This window comes from Symphalangus syndactylus, chromosome 6, assembly GCF_028878055.3.
Source record: "Symphalangus syndactylus isolate Jambi chromosome 6, NHGRI_mSymSyn1-v2.1_pri, whole genome shotgun sequence".
In the NCBI taxonomy this organism is placed as follows: Eukaryota; Metazoa; Chordata; class Mammalia; order Primates; family Hylobatidae; genus Symphalangus; species Symphalangus syndactylus.
This window is the reverse complement of record NC_072428.2, coordinates 131038483-131056373: the sequence shown is the minus strand read 5'-3', so window position 1 is coordinate 131056373 and position 17891 is coordinate 131038483. Positions and strand designations below refer to the sequence as shown.

The following is a 17891-nucleotide window of genomic DNA, read 5'->3' as shown; positions in this document are numbered from 1 at the left end:
ATGACTAAAAGTATGTGTTAAAAATATTTTTCCCTTTGGGTTGAGTTATCATTACAAATTTTTTGCACACAAATGATCAAAATGACTTATATATATCATGAATTTTGATGAACACTTATAAACAAAAAACTTCTTAACATATCCCTTAATAGATGAAGTTTTCTCCATTTAGTTAATATATTCAAATACGACTTTTTAATTGCTTGAAGGAGACAGCATCAATCCTATTACCATTTTCATTTAAATGGATGTAAGCATTAAGAAAATGTGTTCACATAAGTGGATGGAAATGGGAAAACCTGTGCTATAGCAGTAACACAATTTTTTAAAACCATGGTAAAAAAAAACACAGAACATAAAATTTACCATCTTAACCATCTTTAAGTGTACAGTACAGTAGTGTTGACTATATGCACATTGTTGAACAATAGGTCTCTAGAACCTTTTTATCTTGCAAAACTGCAACTCTATCCACGGAACAACTCCCCTTCCTCCCTCCCTTCACCCCCTGGCAACCACCATTTACTTTCCATTTCTAAGAATTTGACCACTTTAGATGCCTCATATAAGTGGAACCATGCAATATTTGTTTTTAGTGACTGGCTTATTTCACTTAGCATAATGTCCTCAAGGTTCATCCATGTTTTAGTGTATGACAATATCACCCAATTATTTGAACTCTGAGTTATATGACAAAGGTACATGGAAATCTATTACAAAAATTATTTAATTATCTGTCAGCTAAAAACTTACCTAGTCCCTTCTTCTTTTTCTGAAAACAAAGAATTACTTTCAACCTGACTTTTAAGAGAATGTATTATACAGGTCATTCACTTTCACAATGTTTGGGAAATATACCAAAAAGGCAACACCAAGATTTGTGAAATCTGTATTTGTTCTGTTTTCATTTAGAATCACCTTGTTTTATCCAGGAACAGTGGCTTACACCTGTAATCCCAATACTTTGGGAGGCCAAGCGGGGAAGGATCACCTGAGTCCAGGAGTTTGAGTCAAGTCTAGGCAACATAGCAAGACCCAGTCTCTACAAAAACTTTAAACAGTAGCCAGGCATGGTGGCTCATACCTGTAGTCTCACCTACTCCACAGGCTGAGGTGAGAGGATCTTTGAGCCCATCAAGGGGTTAGCAAAATGGATATATTGTTAATTTCGATACAAAATATCTTTTATAAAATGATTTATATCATCATGCACTTTATACATTTTTGCCAAACCTTGGAGCTGTAGATATGGCCTATTCAATTTATAGAAAACACCCATTAGCCACATAATCTAATTGGTAAAGCTAATCCTCATTGTCAGACCAATCATCTAGGTCAGATTTACTTTCTAATCTCATTTTTAGCTAAATGTATCAGAATATGTATTTTTAGTTTTTTTAAACTAGGAAATTATCAAACGCATCTCATAACCTCAATTATTAAAAGCAACCAAGATTAAAATGATATCAAAACTATTAGAATTGGTTTACCCATTTTTATAATAAGCTATAAAACCAAGACTAAATCGATGTGGTTTTTCTCATTACTTATTTCATAATAATAAAACATAATGTGCAAGATAAATGTTATTTATGAATTAGAGTATAACAGAGAATATTCCTTCAGTATGTCTATGTGTATATTGAACTTTGGTTTTCAGCTTTTAGGAATAACTGAAGAAGAATAATATATAAATATTCTAGAATAGCTCTCAACAATTTTTTGGAAATCATAATCAAAATGTTCCCTATATCTTTAATGAAGAATAAAAGAATATGCTATTTAAAAAGTAATTAGCCTAGAAGCTAAAGCATAATTTTATTTTTGTTAATAAGAGGCAGAAAGAAAGTCAGGATTGAAGTATTTCTCTATTTCATAATAGAATTTGATAAAAATAAGTGTATCAGACAAGATAGGCTAGGTCATGCTCCAATAACAAACAACAAATTTGTATGACTTAAAACAAAGGCATGTGAATTAAAACAACAAAGGCTCCTTTATAATGAAAGCTATATTTCCATTATGGCTGGTGGAATAGGATCAGCCCTTCATAACGACTCAGGAGCACGGGCTGACAGAGCAACAACTCTGTCTCAGAAGGGAAGGAGAGCTCTGGAGTTTCATCAGGGTAAATAACCACCTTAATCAGAAGGTGATGCTTCACATCTGCTCATAAGTCATTGGCCAGAAAAAGTCACATGGTCCTAACCAATCTCAGAATTCTCATGAAATACAATCTAGCCAAAGTGGAAGGAAATGGAAAAGATTTGGTGAACTGTATCAGTGATTATCACAATACATTTTCACATTCATTGAACAACACACACCAAATCTAAAATAAAATTGCGTATGACTTTTGTGCAGTTTATTCCAGTGCAATGTGAAAAATATGAAGGTACCTGAAAATAATCTGTATGATATTTATAATGATCAGTGTCACGGCCAGGGGCGGTGGCTCACATCTGTAATCCCAGCACTTTGGAAGATGGAGGCAGGTGGATCACCTAAGGTCAGGAGTTTAAGACCAGCCTGGCCAACATGGCAAAATTCTGTCTCTACTAAAAATACAAAAATTAGCTGGGTGTGGTGACAGGTGTCTGTAATCCCAGCTATTCAGGAGGCTGAGGCACAAGAATTGCTTGGACCCAGGAGACGGAGGTTGCCGTGAGCCGAGATCACGCCACTGCACTCCAGCCTGGGCAACAGAGTGAGACTCTGTCCAAAAAATAAATAAATAAATAAAATATCTGTCACAAAGCTCTACTACTTCAGCTGTTCAGAGCTGCTTTCCTTTCCAGATAGTGATATATCTTATGGAGAAGTACTGAGACTAGCTGAAAAGAATTGCTTAGGTTTAAATATATGGGAAAAAAAAATTGGCTTCGATACTTTCTTCAATGCTGCTTTGCTCTGCTCTTACCAGATTCTCCTTCAAAAGCAATGCACTTTTCAACAGAGGATGGAAGAGATCTGATGATTAAAGGAAAATTACTGTCACTCTTACCACTAACATTCACACAGTATATCTGATTTCGGAAAATCACAACAAACCAATTACCATATTTCTGACAGTCGTACTTCACCCTTAAGTGAAATATATGTAAGATGGGAAGGGACATGAAGCCTAAGAAAGGTTGATGGTGCCTTGATTGATCATTAGAGGAAGCTTCCTCCAAAACATTTTGAATCTTCCTTTCATTTGTCATCCTGGAAGGCATATCCATCACCGAAGGTGTGAGGGATATACCTTTCTTTTGTAAGGTCCAAGAACTACTGCAAATGCAGAAGTAAAAAAGAATCTACATGATGCTAAGAAAGAGTACTTATGAAAATACGGTATCTGTAAATTGATTTACTTAAAGCAATAAATATTCCCCTGCCCCTTGGACTATGCTACACCATAAGAACTTTAAGTTGATGTAGCTTTAATTCTTGCCCTGCCTAATGACAAAGAACATTTGCCAAAGAGTATGATGAATAATGAAATCACTTAAAGTAGAGGCTTTCCATTTTACCACAACCTACAGCAAGAAGTATATTTATATTATGATCCAATGCACATATACATATTGTTTCATGAAACAATAATTACCCCTACTACATGTGATGCATTTTGATATTTTTTTATCCTAATGTCTTTCTTTTCATGCTGGTCTCTATTCACTAAATTGATTTCACAGCCAACTAATGATTCACAGCACACAACTGGAAAACATAGGACTACAGAAAATAGAAATATACAAGGGAATATCTGATTTATAGAGCAGTCTCTGATTATAAAAAGTGCTCTTAAAAATGCGTTATCTTGGAGGTGTAAATGGGTAAGCCAAGGTCTGGTGAAGTCAGTATCCATAGGAGGTTCGATTTTATTCTATTCATTTCATTTTTCCATTTCTAATGTTCCAACTTTCCTGTTGATCAGTAACAGTCTCTGATTGGCCAATTTCAAGGGCTTACTCCTTCCAATCCTGTGGTAGGCTAAAAATGTTCCCCAAAGATAACAGATTCTAATCCCTGGGACCTGCAAATGTTACCAGATATGGGGAAAAGGCCTTTGAAGATGTGATTAAATTAAGGATCTTCAGATTGAGAGAGTATTTTGGATTAGCTCCATGGGCCCTAAATGCAATTACACATTCCTAAAAGGGAGGCAATGGGAAGTCTGACACACATAGTGTAGGCAATGTGAAAAGGGAGCAGAGATTTGAAGATGTTGGCCTTGAAGTCTAAAGTGATGTGGCCACAAGGCAATGAATGCCAGCAGCCACCAGAAGCTGGAAGAGTCAAAGAACTGATGCTCCCCTAGAGTCTCTGGAGGGAACACAGCCCTGTTAACATCTTGATTTTGGCCCAGTGATGCTGATTTTGAATTTATGGACTCTAGAACTGTGAGATAATAAATTTCAGTTGCTCTACAACACCAGCTTTGTGGTATTTTATTATAGCAGCCTCAGGAAACGAATATGAACCCCATGAAATTGACTTAATAAAAGTGATAGTGCAAAGTACCTAAACAGTCACCCGAAATTCTATATACCTAGCTATGTTTCAAGAAAGATTTATGGTAGCTTATAGTAATTCACAAAACACTGATAACACCAATAATTCATACGTGAAAAGGAAAAAACTGAAAGGATATACAAAACGAAGCCAACAAGGTTTATGCAAAAAATATATATATATATATTTATATAGCTCTTGCCTCGAGCCAATTAAAATTTGGCTTTAAACCGGCAGCTTACACGTAAAGGAAGTCTTCTTGTTTATATGATTCAGTGGCCATTACATAAAAACAAGCCAACTCCACAGAAACAAGTGCAAAAGACAAGATGAAATTTCTCCCAGGAATTTCACTCCTTAGGACTTCTTTTCTGGACTGTAGCCATGCATAGGATACTCATTACCCCTTTGCAAACTTAAATGTAGTCACTAGACCCAACTTTATAAGGCTGTTTACTATATCATATAAGCTGATAACATGTCAAAACTTAACTTGATAAAAGCAAATCCTATAGCATAGATTGATTAGACGTCAAATTCTAACTTAAAAGTAAATTCTCTAGGAGGAAAGAGGGTGTAAATACAATACCCACTAGGTAGGCAACTCACTACCGATATTAATTCCAGGGCACATTTTGAAATATTTATAAAATGCCTTGAACGATGCTCAGAAAACGAGTACTGTTTCCTCACCCAAACTATCAAACATTGAGTAAGTGCTGCATACAATGCCTATGGGATGTGGCTTGCTTGAAAACAGATTTAGTATGGGGTGAAATACTCACAATGTTTTCTACTATCTGCCCAGCGAGGTCTAGATTAACTACTGAGGAGACAAACGTTCCATCCCCACTCCCTGAAGAAGCTCCTGGGTCAATGGGGGAAAGTGCTCCTAACCCAGTAGCAAGGAAGGCTTGCAGCTGGTGATCCTAATTAACTATTATTAGAGGATGAGCAGATAGATGGAAGGGGAGGGGGATGGCGCCGCAAGTCGGTCACAAAGACCACACGGCACACGCATCGCCATTGCTTCAGAGCTTTTGGAGGCAGGTCTGTAGCCATTCCCACCAAAATATACTACCGAACCCTGCAAGCCCTTCCAGGAGAGCCAGACCTCCCTAACCCTCCCCAGCCCACCACCTCCCCCGGTCCTCCGCACAGGCGGAGGCGCTAGCCTCACTGCGCAGGCGCCAGGTACACCTCGGAGGCCTCAAGAGGGGGAGCCAGTAACTCCGGGTCGTTCACTAGGGCTCCGCTCTAGCCGCCAAGCTTCCGTTTCTCTACTGCTCCCCGTAATAGTTGCCGGCGCGAGCTTAGAGCCGGGAAGGGGGCAGGCCTTCCGGGACGAGGGTGCGTGGGTGAGGAAGGTCAGGTCCAGGTAAGGCTGTCGGTGACTTTTGGTGGTCTGCAACGAGGGGCGATGATTGTAGAGGTCTACGGGGGTCTCCAACCTTATAGAGTCGCCAGGAATAATAGGGCGAATCCATTTCATTAGTGACCAGCTCGGGCGGCTCACGTGCATCACACAAATAACTTGGCCTTTTTCTGCCTCAGTTGGGGGATTTCTTAAACGTAGGATACCCGCGTTTCCGGTGCCGTAATTTCCTCTCAGGCGCAGTTACTCTCTTCCAGATTGGTTAACAGTAGAAGGCTCAGTTTCTCTGCTCACCACACGGCCTTCGGCACTGTAGCTTTGGGTGGTGGGCTGCAGATTAATTTTGTAACCACCTTAAGAAAAATACGGTAAGGTGATATTTAAGAAAAATATTTGCGAAATGCGCTCCCGAGTCAGACATCGGTTGACTTGACAGTACTACAGTTTCCATCACAGTCAGGCATGATCGAGTCAGGTGGAGAGAGTTGAAGATTGTTCTTGCTGAACTGAATGCGGCTAATACATTTTCAATGCCGTTGATGCCTCTATGACTCCGTAAAATAATCGGTACCGGGCTTTTTTTTTTAAAAGCATTCTGTTGATATTGTTTTTATGTTTAGATTGTTTCTATGACAACGTGTGTACGCTGTATGTGAGTTCCTTGGATCCTGATGGTTATTAAGGTAGGCACTGTGCTGTGAATGTTGGATATTAGCTTCGCATCGCAGGCAGTGTGACTGTCCTCGTGTAGTCGATGAGAGAACCTGACAGAGAATAAGCACCATTACAAAAACGACGTGGCCATTAAAAGGCAGAGGCGAGATTCCAACCAGCTTTTTTATTCTGCAGCTGGTGCGTTCTGCTAACCAGTGGTTTTTGGGAAACTGGAGAAAGCTCTCTCCCAGAACAATTTACACACACACACATACGTACACATATCAGCATACAGATTTACACTTCCACTGTTTTCAAAACGCTGAAGCACATCCAGGTTAAGAACTCTTGCACTTCATCTTTACCTTTCAAAGAGAAAAGGCAAACCTAATACAAAACCACTTATTGAAATAATCTTTTAAATGCATCAGACCTATCAAAAAGATCAAAGAAGTTTGCCCTGTTGTGCCAAAGTAAAAATTTGGGAATTTTCTTCTCATGTGGGCTTAATTTGTTTTGCTCAGCACATTTGAGTAATTTGTTTTTGCTTAGCATTTTCAGCTCCAGTTAACTTTTTCCATGATAGTACAGTTTTCTTTAGTTCACGTTTAAAGAAAGGCAACACTTAAAGTGACTTGTTTTGTACTCCCTGAAAATGGTTTCATGTGAATCAAAATATAATCGACATGCACATTATAAGAAAAGCTCCCGTGTCATTCTTCGTGAGAGACATGTGTCTGTGCACTGTGGAAGGAAACAACAAAGCAGTGTCATTGGTAATTGTTAAAACCACTTTCAGTTTCCTCCTGTTTAGCAAGTGGGCCTTTGTTTCTAGTAAGGGATTCAGGTTTGAAGAGGCTTATTCCTCTGTCATAAAACTTTAGGACTTGGATTTTATGATACAACCATGTTCCAGCCAATTCTAGTGTGACCTTTTTACTTACAAGTTATGTATCCCAGTAATTTGCCGCATTCCAAAATGGGCATGGAGATAACAGCAGCATCCTGTGATGGCTTCAGTGACTACTGTCCTACTGAGTCCCTTCTTCCTCCTGGCTACCTTGTCAAGTTACCAAGGTGCTGGTCCTCTCCCTGTGTTTCTCTGGCTGTCAGTCTTTGTAAGTGAGGTCATCATTCCAGGGAGGCACAAACTTTTTACTATATGGAGTATGTATCTGTCTGTCTGTCTCTCTCTCTGTTTTAAACATGATTAAGAATAAGGAATAAACAAATGTGTCTATGTAGAACATATGAAAACCAAACTTACAGTTCTGTTCTCATTCTTTTTTGTAAGTTAGCATTTCTACTGAGTGCCACTGTTACTCATTTTTGCACTAGTCCTGCAAGCTTTGTTTTCAGAAAAGGAAACTCAGATTTAGAGAGGATGAGTAACTGTTCACAATAACCCAAGGATTAAGTGACAGAGCTAGTAGTCAAACCTAGGCCTCAGGAATCCCTGTTGCCTCTTCATTTACAAATAAAGGGACTTGGAATTCAGAACAGATTTTCCTGAAAACACTGTAACAAACTGATAGTTCCCAGACCAGCTTACAGATAACTAACTGTGGAAATACTGTGCAATTACAACAGAAATCTATTCTGATGCCACAATGGTAATTAAGCAAAACAAAGCAAAGTTGATGAAGAAACTGTTGTTTTTCAATCTAATGTTTAGAAAAAGATAAAGGGCAAAGGAAGAGAAAAAGCATGCAAAGAAACTAGGTGACTTCTGGACATTTGCAAGGCTTTTTAGAGGTTTATGGCACTGATTTGTTTATACATTAAACTGTTAAATGACTTTTTTTCACCTTGAGGCTATAACCCTAGTCCTAACAACCCCCCCCGCAACCAGAGTTGGGAAAGAAGTGAATCAGGAAACTGAGACTGCTGAATGGAAAAGGAAGAACAGGCTTGTAGGTGATCTGCAGATGGTGGGGAGAGAGGGGTGGACGTTGGATCTGACACTTCTACCATTGCCAGCCTTCAGGTGGCACTGTTGACCCAAGATTGCTTGGTTGGTGTTCTGAATGGTTTTGAGGTTGACAGTTGGTTTGAGATCAGCCTCTGCTTTTTTTCTTTTTTTTTTTTTTTTGACACACAATCTTGCTCTGTCACTCAGGCTAGATAGAGTACAGTGGTGCAATCATAAGTCAGTGTAACCTCAAACTCCTGTGCTCAAGTGATGCCCCCCTCCTCAGCCTCCACAAGTAGCTGGAACTACAGGTGTGCACTACTACACCAGACTAATTTTCTTATTTTCTTTTTTTTTTTTTTTTTTATCTGTAAAAACAAGATTTCGCCATGTTGCCTGGACTGGTCGTGAAGTCCTGGCCTCAAGCAATCCTCCCACCTCAGCCTCTCAAAGTACTGGGATTATAGGCCTGAGCTACCATGCCCAGCCTCCTCTGTTAATAGATCTTGAAGCAGGCATTAAAACTTACTTAATTTAAACATGGTTTGTTTTCTTGCAAGAACTATTTTGAAATTCACTTGGCACCATCTTTATGTAGGAGGGTTTTTTGGTACATTTCTCCCATTGGTTTTTCAAGGTTTATGCCTTTTTCCTGCTTGCATATCAGCACCTTTTCATCTCAGCTGAACTGTTTCCCAGGATAGTCTCTGAGTCAGCAAAGATTTTCATCTCACTACTAAAATTTCTCATAAATTGGTATATTCTGCCAACAATAACCCCTACGTCTGGTCTAAACTGAGTTGAGATAGTTATTCCACCAGCAGCTTTCTTGATTTTCATGTATCCCCTGTATAGTTTTTTATGTCTATTAGCTGTAATTTGTGCATATCACGGATATCATTCTTATACCCATTTCAGTGTTGTATGTCTCTGAAGAAAAAGCTACTGTTTTCAGCTGATAAGAACTTAGCTAGTTTGCATTAAAGCAGAATATATAAGATGGAAGATACAGCCAGTAACCTCACAATTCGCCTTCTATTTAATAAGAAAATGAATCTTTTGAGCTATTGGATTTATTTCTATAGGGCTACTGTCTGTTCGTTTTTCCCAAATGGCTCTCAGTCTCTAGGCAAAATTCAGTTCAGTAACCTGGAAGCCAAATGACCTCATAACTCATTAGCAGCTCTCAGAGCCTTCTGGAGCCCTTGAGGAGAACAGTGTTCAAAGGACTGATAGTAAAGACAACAGCATAATTATGTCTCTGCCATGATTACACCTTTTGATGGCAAGCAGTCAGCATATTAATGCTGCAGATTGCTTAGGTGGGTGTTTTCTGAAGATATAATAATGCTGGACTAGGATAACTTGTTTCCCTGTCTTCTTCATCTCCAGCCTACAAATAGGTAAACTGACTGTCAGTAAATAACCTGGTGAATCACAGAATAGTTGATTGTAAAGGAGGCAGTACAGCAAGGAAGTAATAGCATGTAAACACAAAATGCAAAACTCGCAACTGTAAAGCAAGGAAAAGAAATAGCCATTTGGTGTCCAACAACGATAGACTGGATTAAGAAAATGTGGCACATATACACCATGGAATACTATGCAGCCATAAAAAATGATGAGTTCGTGTCCTTTGTAGGGACATGGATGAAACTGGAAAACATCATTCTCAGTAAACTATCGCAAGGACAAAAAACCAAACACCGCATGTTCTCACTCATAGGTGGGAATTGAACAATGAGAACTCATGGACACAGGAAGGGGAACATCACACTCCAGGGACTGTTGTGGGGTGGGGGGAGGGGGGAGGGACAGCATTAGGACATATTCCTAATGCTAAATGACGAGTTAATGGGTGCAGGAAATCAACATGGCACATGGATACATATGTAACAAACCTGCACATTGTGCACATGTACCCTAAAACCCTAAAGTATAATAAAAAAAAAAAAAAAAGAAATAGCCATTTGGACTGTGGATACTTCTCCACTCCAAGGCATATCCTGCCAACACTGCACTGATCCATGAGTGGCTTGCTGTGTTTGCGTTTTCTAACGTATTCATTAGCTAATCTTGGAATTTCTTACCCTAACCTGTTTACCTTTCTTCTCATTTTCAATAGGAACTCTAACTCCTTGCCAATCAAGAAATGTCCTCCCTTTCAGAATATGCCTTCCGCATGTCTCGTCTCAGTGCCCGGCTATTTGGTGAAGTCACCAGGCCTACTGATTCCAAGTCTATGAAAGTGGTGAAACTGTTTAGTGAACTGCCCTTGGCCAAGAAGAAGGAGACTTATGATTGGTATCCAAATCACCACACTTACACTGAACTCATGCAGACACTCCGATTTCTTGGACTCTACAGGTGATGACAAACACAAAGAGGGACCTATGAGAGACTTTTTTTCAGTAGATCAGAAAAGGAAAAAAATTAGCCTTTCTATCCTTGTAGTTTTGTTCTTATAATAGAGCCCAGGTAGTTCAAAAGGTACAGTTTGCAGGAGAAAGGCTTCTTTCAAAATACCCATAATGGAGAGACCAAAAAAAAAAAGGAAATTCATGCTTGTTGGAAGATATATTTTAATTATGTCTACAACATGACTAATGTTGAATAGATACTGAGCTGTAGAAAGGTATTTAATAATTTGTTAATCTAAGAGCACTCTAAAAACGATGCCAAGAGGCCGGGCACGGTGGCTCACGCCTGTAATCCCAGCACTTTGGGAGGCCGAGGCAGGCAGATCACGAGGTCAAGAAATCAAGACCATCCTGGCCAACTTGGTGAAACCCCGTCTCTACTAAAAATACAAAAATCAGCTGGGCGTGGTGGTGCATGCCTGTAGTCCCAGCTACTCGGGAGGCTGAGGCAGGAGAATTGCTTGAATCTGGGAGGCGGAGGTTGCAGTGAGCCGAGATCACGCCACTGCACTCCAGCCTGGCAACAGAGTGAGACTCCGTCTCAAGAAAAAAAAAAAAAAAAAAACAATGCAGAGAAAAACTGGTCCAAGTACTGAGGAAGAAAGCCTCAGAAACACCAAGGTTGCCAGGGCAGTGGGCTCTTGTTAGCAGATGAACAGAGTCCCTGACCCACACCTGATCTGCTGCTTAACTGGTATGTGGGAGCCTTATTTCTCTTCTGGTGGCATTTTTGTTGACATTTCTTCCTACTCTCTTCTGGCATTTTTATTTTGTACCCTTTTTGACATATTAATTTGGTCTGGATAAGCTGTAGTTTGCCTTTAAGGATAATACGTAAATCACACAGGTTCTTAACACCATGTGTTTGTATGTGTGCGTATGTCTAGGAAGTAGGGGCTTAGGACTGTGTGCATCTCTAAAAAAAAAAAGATCAGGCCAGGCACAATGGCTCAGGCCTGTAATCCCAGCACTTTGGGAGGCCGAGGCAGGCACATCATCTGAGGTCAGGAGTTTGAGACCAGCCTGGCCAACATGGTGAAACCCCATCTCTACTAAAATACAAAAATTAACTGGGCGTGGTGGCACATGCCTGTAATTCCAGCTACCTGGGAGGCTGAGGCAGGAGAATTGTTTGAACCCAGGAGATGGGGGTTGCAGTGAGTCGAGATCATACCACTGTACTCCAGCCTGGGTGACAAAGCAAGACTCTATCTCAAAAAAAAAAAAAAAAAAAAAAATCAAATACCTGTGTGATCCTTTTCATTAAATTATTTTTTTTGGCCAGGTACGATAGCTCACAGCTGTAATCCCAGCACTTTGGGAGGTCAAGGCGGGCAGACCACTTGAGGTCAGGAATTCAAGACCAGCCTGGCCAGCATGGTGAAACCCCGTCTCTACTAAAAATACAAAAATTAGCTGGGCTTGGTGGTGCATGCCTGTAATCCCAGCTACTTGGGAGGCTGAGGCAGGAGAATCGCTTGAACTCAGGAGGAAGAGGTTACAGTGAGCCGAGATCGCACCATTGCACTCCAGCAACAGAGCGAGATTCGGTCTCAAAAAAAAAAATTATTTTTTTAATTACCTAACTAATACATGCACATCACAAAAGAATTCAAATAGTACATAATTGTATAAAGTTAAAATACCTACCATCTTTTTAGAAATTTAACAAGTTGTAATTGGACTTGTCTTTGGGCAACAATACTAAAATTATTTGGAACCATTTATTCTAATACAATAGAATTAATAGTACAGCATAACATTCATTCCAGATCACTAAAGATTGGTACATTCACTATCCAGTGGATATTTCTTACGTACCTTCCACGTGCAGGCACTTAAGATGGCACTAGGGGAACAGCGGTGAACATAATAGATGTGCTTGGTTAATATATTAGAGGTTACAATCTATGACATGTTTTGAATGTTTGGAATTGCTTTGGGACTGCCTCTCTTGCCATTAGTCTGGGCTCAGAAAATAAAAACTAGTTTTATTATAACCCAAAATAAAATATTGGGAGGCAGATATCTTGAGGAGAAAATTATAACCCATGAAAAAATCACATTCAGTTATTTTAATTTATCTTTTTGCTGCTGCTGTCTGTTTGTTTGTTTGTTTGAAAAATAAAGACTTAGCTATCTTTGGGGATAGGGAAAAATAGTTATCCATAGAAAAACAAAATTATTTTCACGTAGTCACTAGGTATGGTAAATGATACCTCTAATGCTAGGCCTCCTGTGGCATCAGGCAGGATGAAACTAGACAGTCTCCAATAAGGAAAATATTATTCAGAGACCTGCAAAAGAGGGAGGGAAGCACCAGTTCTCAGAAACAATTGATTCATTCAGTTAACCAGGTGCCTAGCTTGTATCATCAACAGAGACAGAGTCGCCAGAAAGCTTTCTTTCTGTCCAGCGGTTGATGAGAATGAAGGAGGGATAGAAGAGGGGGAAAAAAAATAAGTAAATTATATGATCTGTTACAAAGTTGAACATGCTATGGAAAAAAATAGTAGAGCCGGCTGAGCAGGATCCAGAGTGCTGACGGGGCCTGCAGTAGGTGGGGAGAGGCCAGATTACAGGATGAAACAGGACAGTCAGGGTCAGCCTCATTGAGGAGTTGAGGTTTAAGCAGAGGCTTGAAGGTGGTGAGTGAGCCGAGTAGGATTTGGGGAAGAGTTTGCAAGGCAGAGGGGCAAGAGCACAGCATAAGGCCTTGAGGTGGGAGTGTTCCTTTCCAGGAGGCGTGCAGGTACCGGGAGGGTGTGGGACTGGAGACGGATTGCAAGGGGCTGTGAAGCCGTAGTAAGGACAATGGCATTTGCTCTGGTTGAAATGGGGAACCATTTGCAGGGCTATGAACAGGAGTGGCATGATCTGACATATATTTTAGAAGAATTACACCAGCTGCACTGTTGAGAATTATTTGGGGACACTCACCACTAATCCCAAAGAGTCGTATACTGTCCGTGATGTTCATGGATAGCCTAGAGAGTTAAAACTTAAGCTCAGCACACCCCTATTTTACATTTGATTCATACACTATTATTATCCATACTTTACAGGTTAGGAAACTAAGGTGCAGGGAGGTAAGGCCACTTATCCAAGGTGACAGATCTAGTAAATGGTGGAGCCGTGATTTGAACCCAGGTTCACATGGAATCCAGAGCTTACATGTTTAAACACCATACCAATCTTTAGGTATCTGGGCTAAAGATGTGGACTTTTTTTTATAGTATAAGCAATCATCAACTTCTATGCCATCCACATACTTACATAGTCCTGGCTGCTTTGATTCTTTTAGTATCTGTCTTTTGATTTGGCTTCCTTCTGCCTGAGCCTTTCCCCAGCAGCCTTTTTTTTTTTTTTTTTTTTTTTTTTTTTTTGAAATGGAGTCTCGCTCTGTCGCCCAAGCTAGAGTGCAGTGGCGCAATCTCGGCTCACTGCAAGCTCCGCCTCCCGGGTTCACGCCGTTCTCCTGCCTCAGCCTCTCCGAGTAGCTGGGACTACAGGCGCCCACCACCACGCCCGGCTAATTTTTTTGTATTTTTAGTAGAGACGGGGTTTCACCGTGGTCTCGATCTCCTGACCTCGTGATCCACCCACCTCGGCCTCCCAAAGTGCTGGGATTACAAGCGTGAGCCACCGCGCCCGGCCTCCCCAGCAGCCTTTTTGTGTGAGTTACCTACTGCCATTAAGGTTTCACCATGTTGGCCAGGCTGAGCTTCCTCCAGACCTCACCCCATTCTGAGTAGATGCTAGTTCCTAGGGCAGTCAGGGTCTCTGTGTAGCTATTGAAGCTGATGCCCACTTTGTCTCCTCTCTGTTTAGTCTTAGTGTTGCAGGGAAATTTGGGGTAATCATTAGTATTGTGTCATTGTTATGTAGGTTTAGGTAGGCTGACCTGGGAATTTCACTGCAGCTTGTGGCAGTGTTTCTGTGAGGGGAAACAGACTTACAAGTGAACTTTTGGAATACACTGCATCTCTATGTTAGGGACTCCCTATACTTTTTGTTCACCAAGCTGAGCATGTGGCCAACTTGTAAAAGTCAAAGATCGATAACCAGAATGACCTAAGAGAGCAGTGCTAGATTAGTGTACTTTTCTACTCTCGTAAAAATAACTGGTTAATTATTTTTTCCTTCTTCAGAGATGAGCATCAGGATTTTATGGATGAGCAAAAACGACTAAAGAAGCTTCGTGGAAAGGAGAAACCAAAGAAAGGAGAAGGGAAAAGAGCAGCAAAAAGGAAATAGTGTTGGTCCCTCAAGAGGGAGAATTTCTTCCTCAGTGGCGGAGAGAAGAAAGTGCATTTATTGTCTTTCCACATATTGGAGGAATGTCATCTTCCTAAATGAAGTTTATTTGGAGGAACACAGTCATCTCCTTGGTGAAGTCTAATCCGGTTACATTGTGGCTGGTTTCTTGAACACATTCTAACTGTGCAAAATTATTTTGGCCTTGGCCGTGTAATGTGAGGTTTACCTGATTCTCTAATGAAATAAATACCTCAGTTATTGTTTGATGATTTGTTTGGGGTGGGATGGGACGGTGGGGGAATGGAGGAAAAACCTCATTAAGTGAGCGTCCTATAGTGTCCTCATTTCTCCCTTCTTGCTTACTCACTCACCCAGCCCTAAACTTCTTTCATCTTGGGCTCTTCAGCCACTGTCTCCACCACCAAGCTCACAAACTTTTTGTGTCTTCACCTACTCCTTTGAAAATCTATTAAGATGAATTTGTAGAGTATCTTTTAAAAGGAAGTGTTGAATACCTGCTGTATACAAGATATTGGGGCCCTGGTAATACACGTGGTTAGCAAGAGAAATACTCCCTACCTCATGTAAGTTTCAGTCTTGTGGGAGGGACTAATATTACATAATTACATACGATTGTATTACATGCTACAAAGGAAAAAGACTTCTGTAAGAGCATGGATGGATGGATGAATGCAGAGAGAGATAGCCAGAAGCCCAAATCACATTAGGGAATTTAAAGAAAGCTTCCCTAAAGAAATGATATTTAAGCTGGGCGCGGTGGCTCACACCTGTAATCCCAGCACTTTGGGAGGCCAAGGTGGGTGGATCACGAGGTCAAGAGATCGAGACTATTTTGGCCAACATGGTGAAACCCCACCTACTAAAAATACAAAAATTAGCTGGGCGTCGTGACGTGCGCCTATAGTCTCAGCTACTCGGGATGCTGAGGCAGGAGAATCACTTGAACCCGGGAGGCAAAGGTTGCAGTGAGTTGAGATACACCACTGCACTCCAGCCTGGCAACAGAGCAAGACTACGTCTCAAAAAAAAAAAAAAAAAAATGATATTTAAGCTGAACCTTGAAGAATAAATAAGAGGTTGCCAAAAGGAAAATGGTGAGAAAAGTGTTTGAGGCAGAGAGTACCATTTGCAAAGCCCTAGGGTATGAAGAAATTGTCTGTTCGAGGAACACTGACTTGTTCATGGTTGGCCATAAGAAAACAGAGGCCAGATCATGAAGGGCTTTGCAAATTCTGTGGAAAAGCTTGAACATAACTAGAAGTTCTATGAGGGATGACTGTTGTATAGATTTGAGTAGCTCGCTGCTGGTTTTATTGTATTCCAGCAATGAGTTTCCAAAGAAATTGTGAAGGCTTGGCCGGGCACAGTGGCTCACACCTGTAATCCCAGCACTTTGGGAGGCCAAGGCGGGTGGATCGTGAGGTCAGGAGATCAAGACCATCCTGGCTAACAAGGTGAAACCCTGTCTCTACTAAAAAATGCAAAAAATTAGCCAGGCGTGGTGGTGGGCGCCTGTAATCCCAGCTACTCAGGAGGCTGAGGCAGGAGAATGGTGTGAACCTGGGAGGCGGAGCTTGCAGTAAGCTGATATGGTGCCACTGCACTCCAGCCTGGGCAACAAAGTGAGACTCTTGTCTCAAAAAAATTGTGAAGGCTTCTCTGATTTTTTTTTCCCAAGAGTTGTTCTGAATCTTTAGCATGTCTAGTAATTTTTTTAATAACTTATTGTAGTAAAAACATAAAATTAATGATCTTAACCATATTTAAGTGTACAATAGTGTCAATATTCAAATATATATATATTATTCAAAAAATAATCAAAATATAAAAGCATTTTAGTGCAATAGTATTTATTGGAGTATGTACAGCAGCTACTCCAGCCACAGTTTTCTTTCTCTGTAACACTGAATGATTCCTGAAGTAGAAAGAATCCCAGTACATATGTTTAAATGAATGCTACTTTTAAAGATACCTAATCCAGATGGTATGGCTAGGGCCTATTTTATAGCCTGTTTTAAAAAAAAAACAACTAAAATTGGGTGGTTTGTATGTGATAGAAGTGAATTCCAGCAGAAGGAGAATTCATTCATTTAGAACTTTTTTTTTTTTTTTTTTGGAGACGGAGTCTCACTCTGTCACCAGCTGGAGTGCAGTGGCGCGATCTCAGCTCACTGCAAGCTCTGCCTCCCGAGTTTATGCCATTCTCCTGCCTCAGCCTCCCAAGTAGCTGGGACTACAGGTGCCCGCCACCACACCCGGCTAATATTTTGTATTTTTAGTAGAGAAGGTGTCTCACTGTGTTAGCCAGGATGGTCTCAATCTCTTGACCTCCTGATCTGCCCACCTCAGACTCCCAAAGTGCTGGGATTACAGGCATGAGCCACCACACCCGGCCCATTTAGAACTTTTTACTGAGCACCTGCCATGTGCCCGACACGTGATAGTTGTAGAGGATACAGAGACAAATAGTCCCTAAGATTGTGTGAATGAGCATGTGTGTATTACAAAGTATTGGCAAGATCTCAGAAACGTGCTTAGAAAAGTGCAGATGCACTGTTATTCTTGGCCAGTGCAGCTGAGCCAGGTGTAGGTGGATGATTACCCCAGGATGTTGAGCTGAGAAACAGGATCTCAGCCTGAACCCAATGTAGCTCACTAGATGTTTGAATTATGTGATCTCCAGCTTTTGGGAAAGATCTGAATGTAAGAGGAACTTAAGAGAATTAGCATGATACTTTAAAGAGAATAA

The 17891-nt window shown here is 40.6% G+C and overlaps 1 protein-coding gene across 8 annotated transcripts; it reads left to right on the top strand.

Moving 5' to 3' along the window:
* Window positions 1-5782: 5782 nt before the first annotated feature.
* On the top strand, window positions 5783-15382 carry MRPS33 (mitochondrial ribosomal protein S33). Of its 8 annotated transcripts, none has more exons than XM_055284264.2 (4): window positions 5783-5878; window positions 6496-6558; window positions 10567-10808; window positions 15013-15382. In XM_055284264.2, exons 3-4 carry the CDS (start codon window positions 10594-10596, stop codon window positions 15116-15118), a joined length of 321 nt encoding a protein of 106 aa, XP_055140239.1. In that variant the 5' UTR covers window positions 5783-5878; window positions 6496-6558; window positions 10567-10593; the 3' UTR covers window positions 15119-15382. The 8 variants fall into 8 exon arrangements, with proteins under 8 accessions (XP_055140239.1, XP_055140237.1, XP_055140240.1 ...); XM_063641677.1 differs by lacking the exon at window positions 5783-5878 and adding an exon at window positions 6136-6243; XM_055284262.2 differs by lacking the exon at window positions 6496-6558 and having other exon boundaries at window positions 5793-5878.
* Window positions 15383-17891: the final 2509 nt, after the last annotated feature.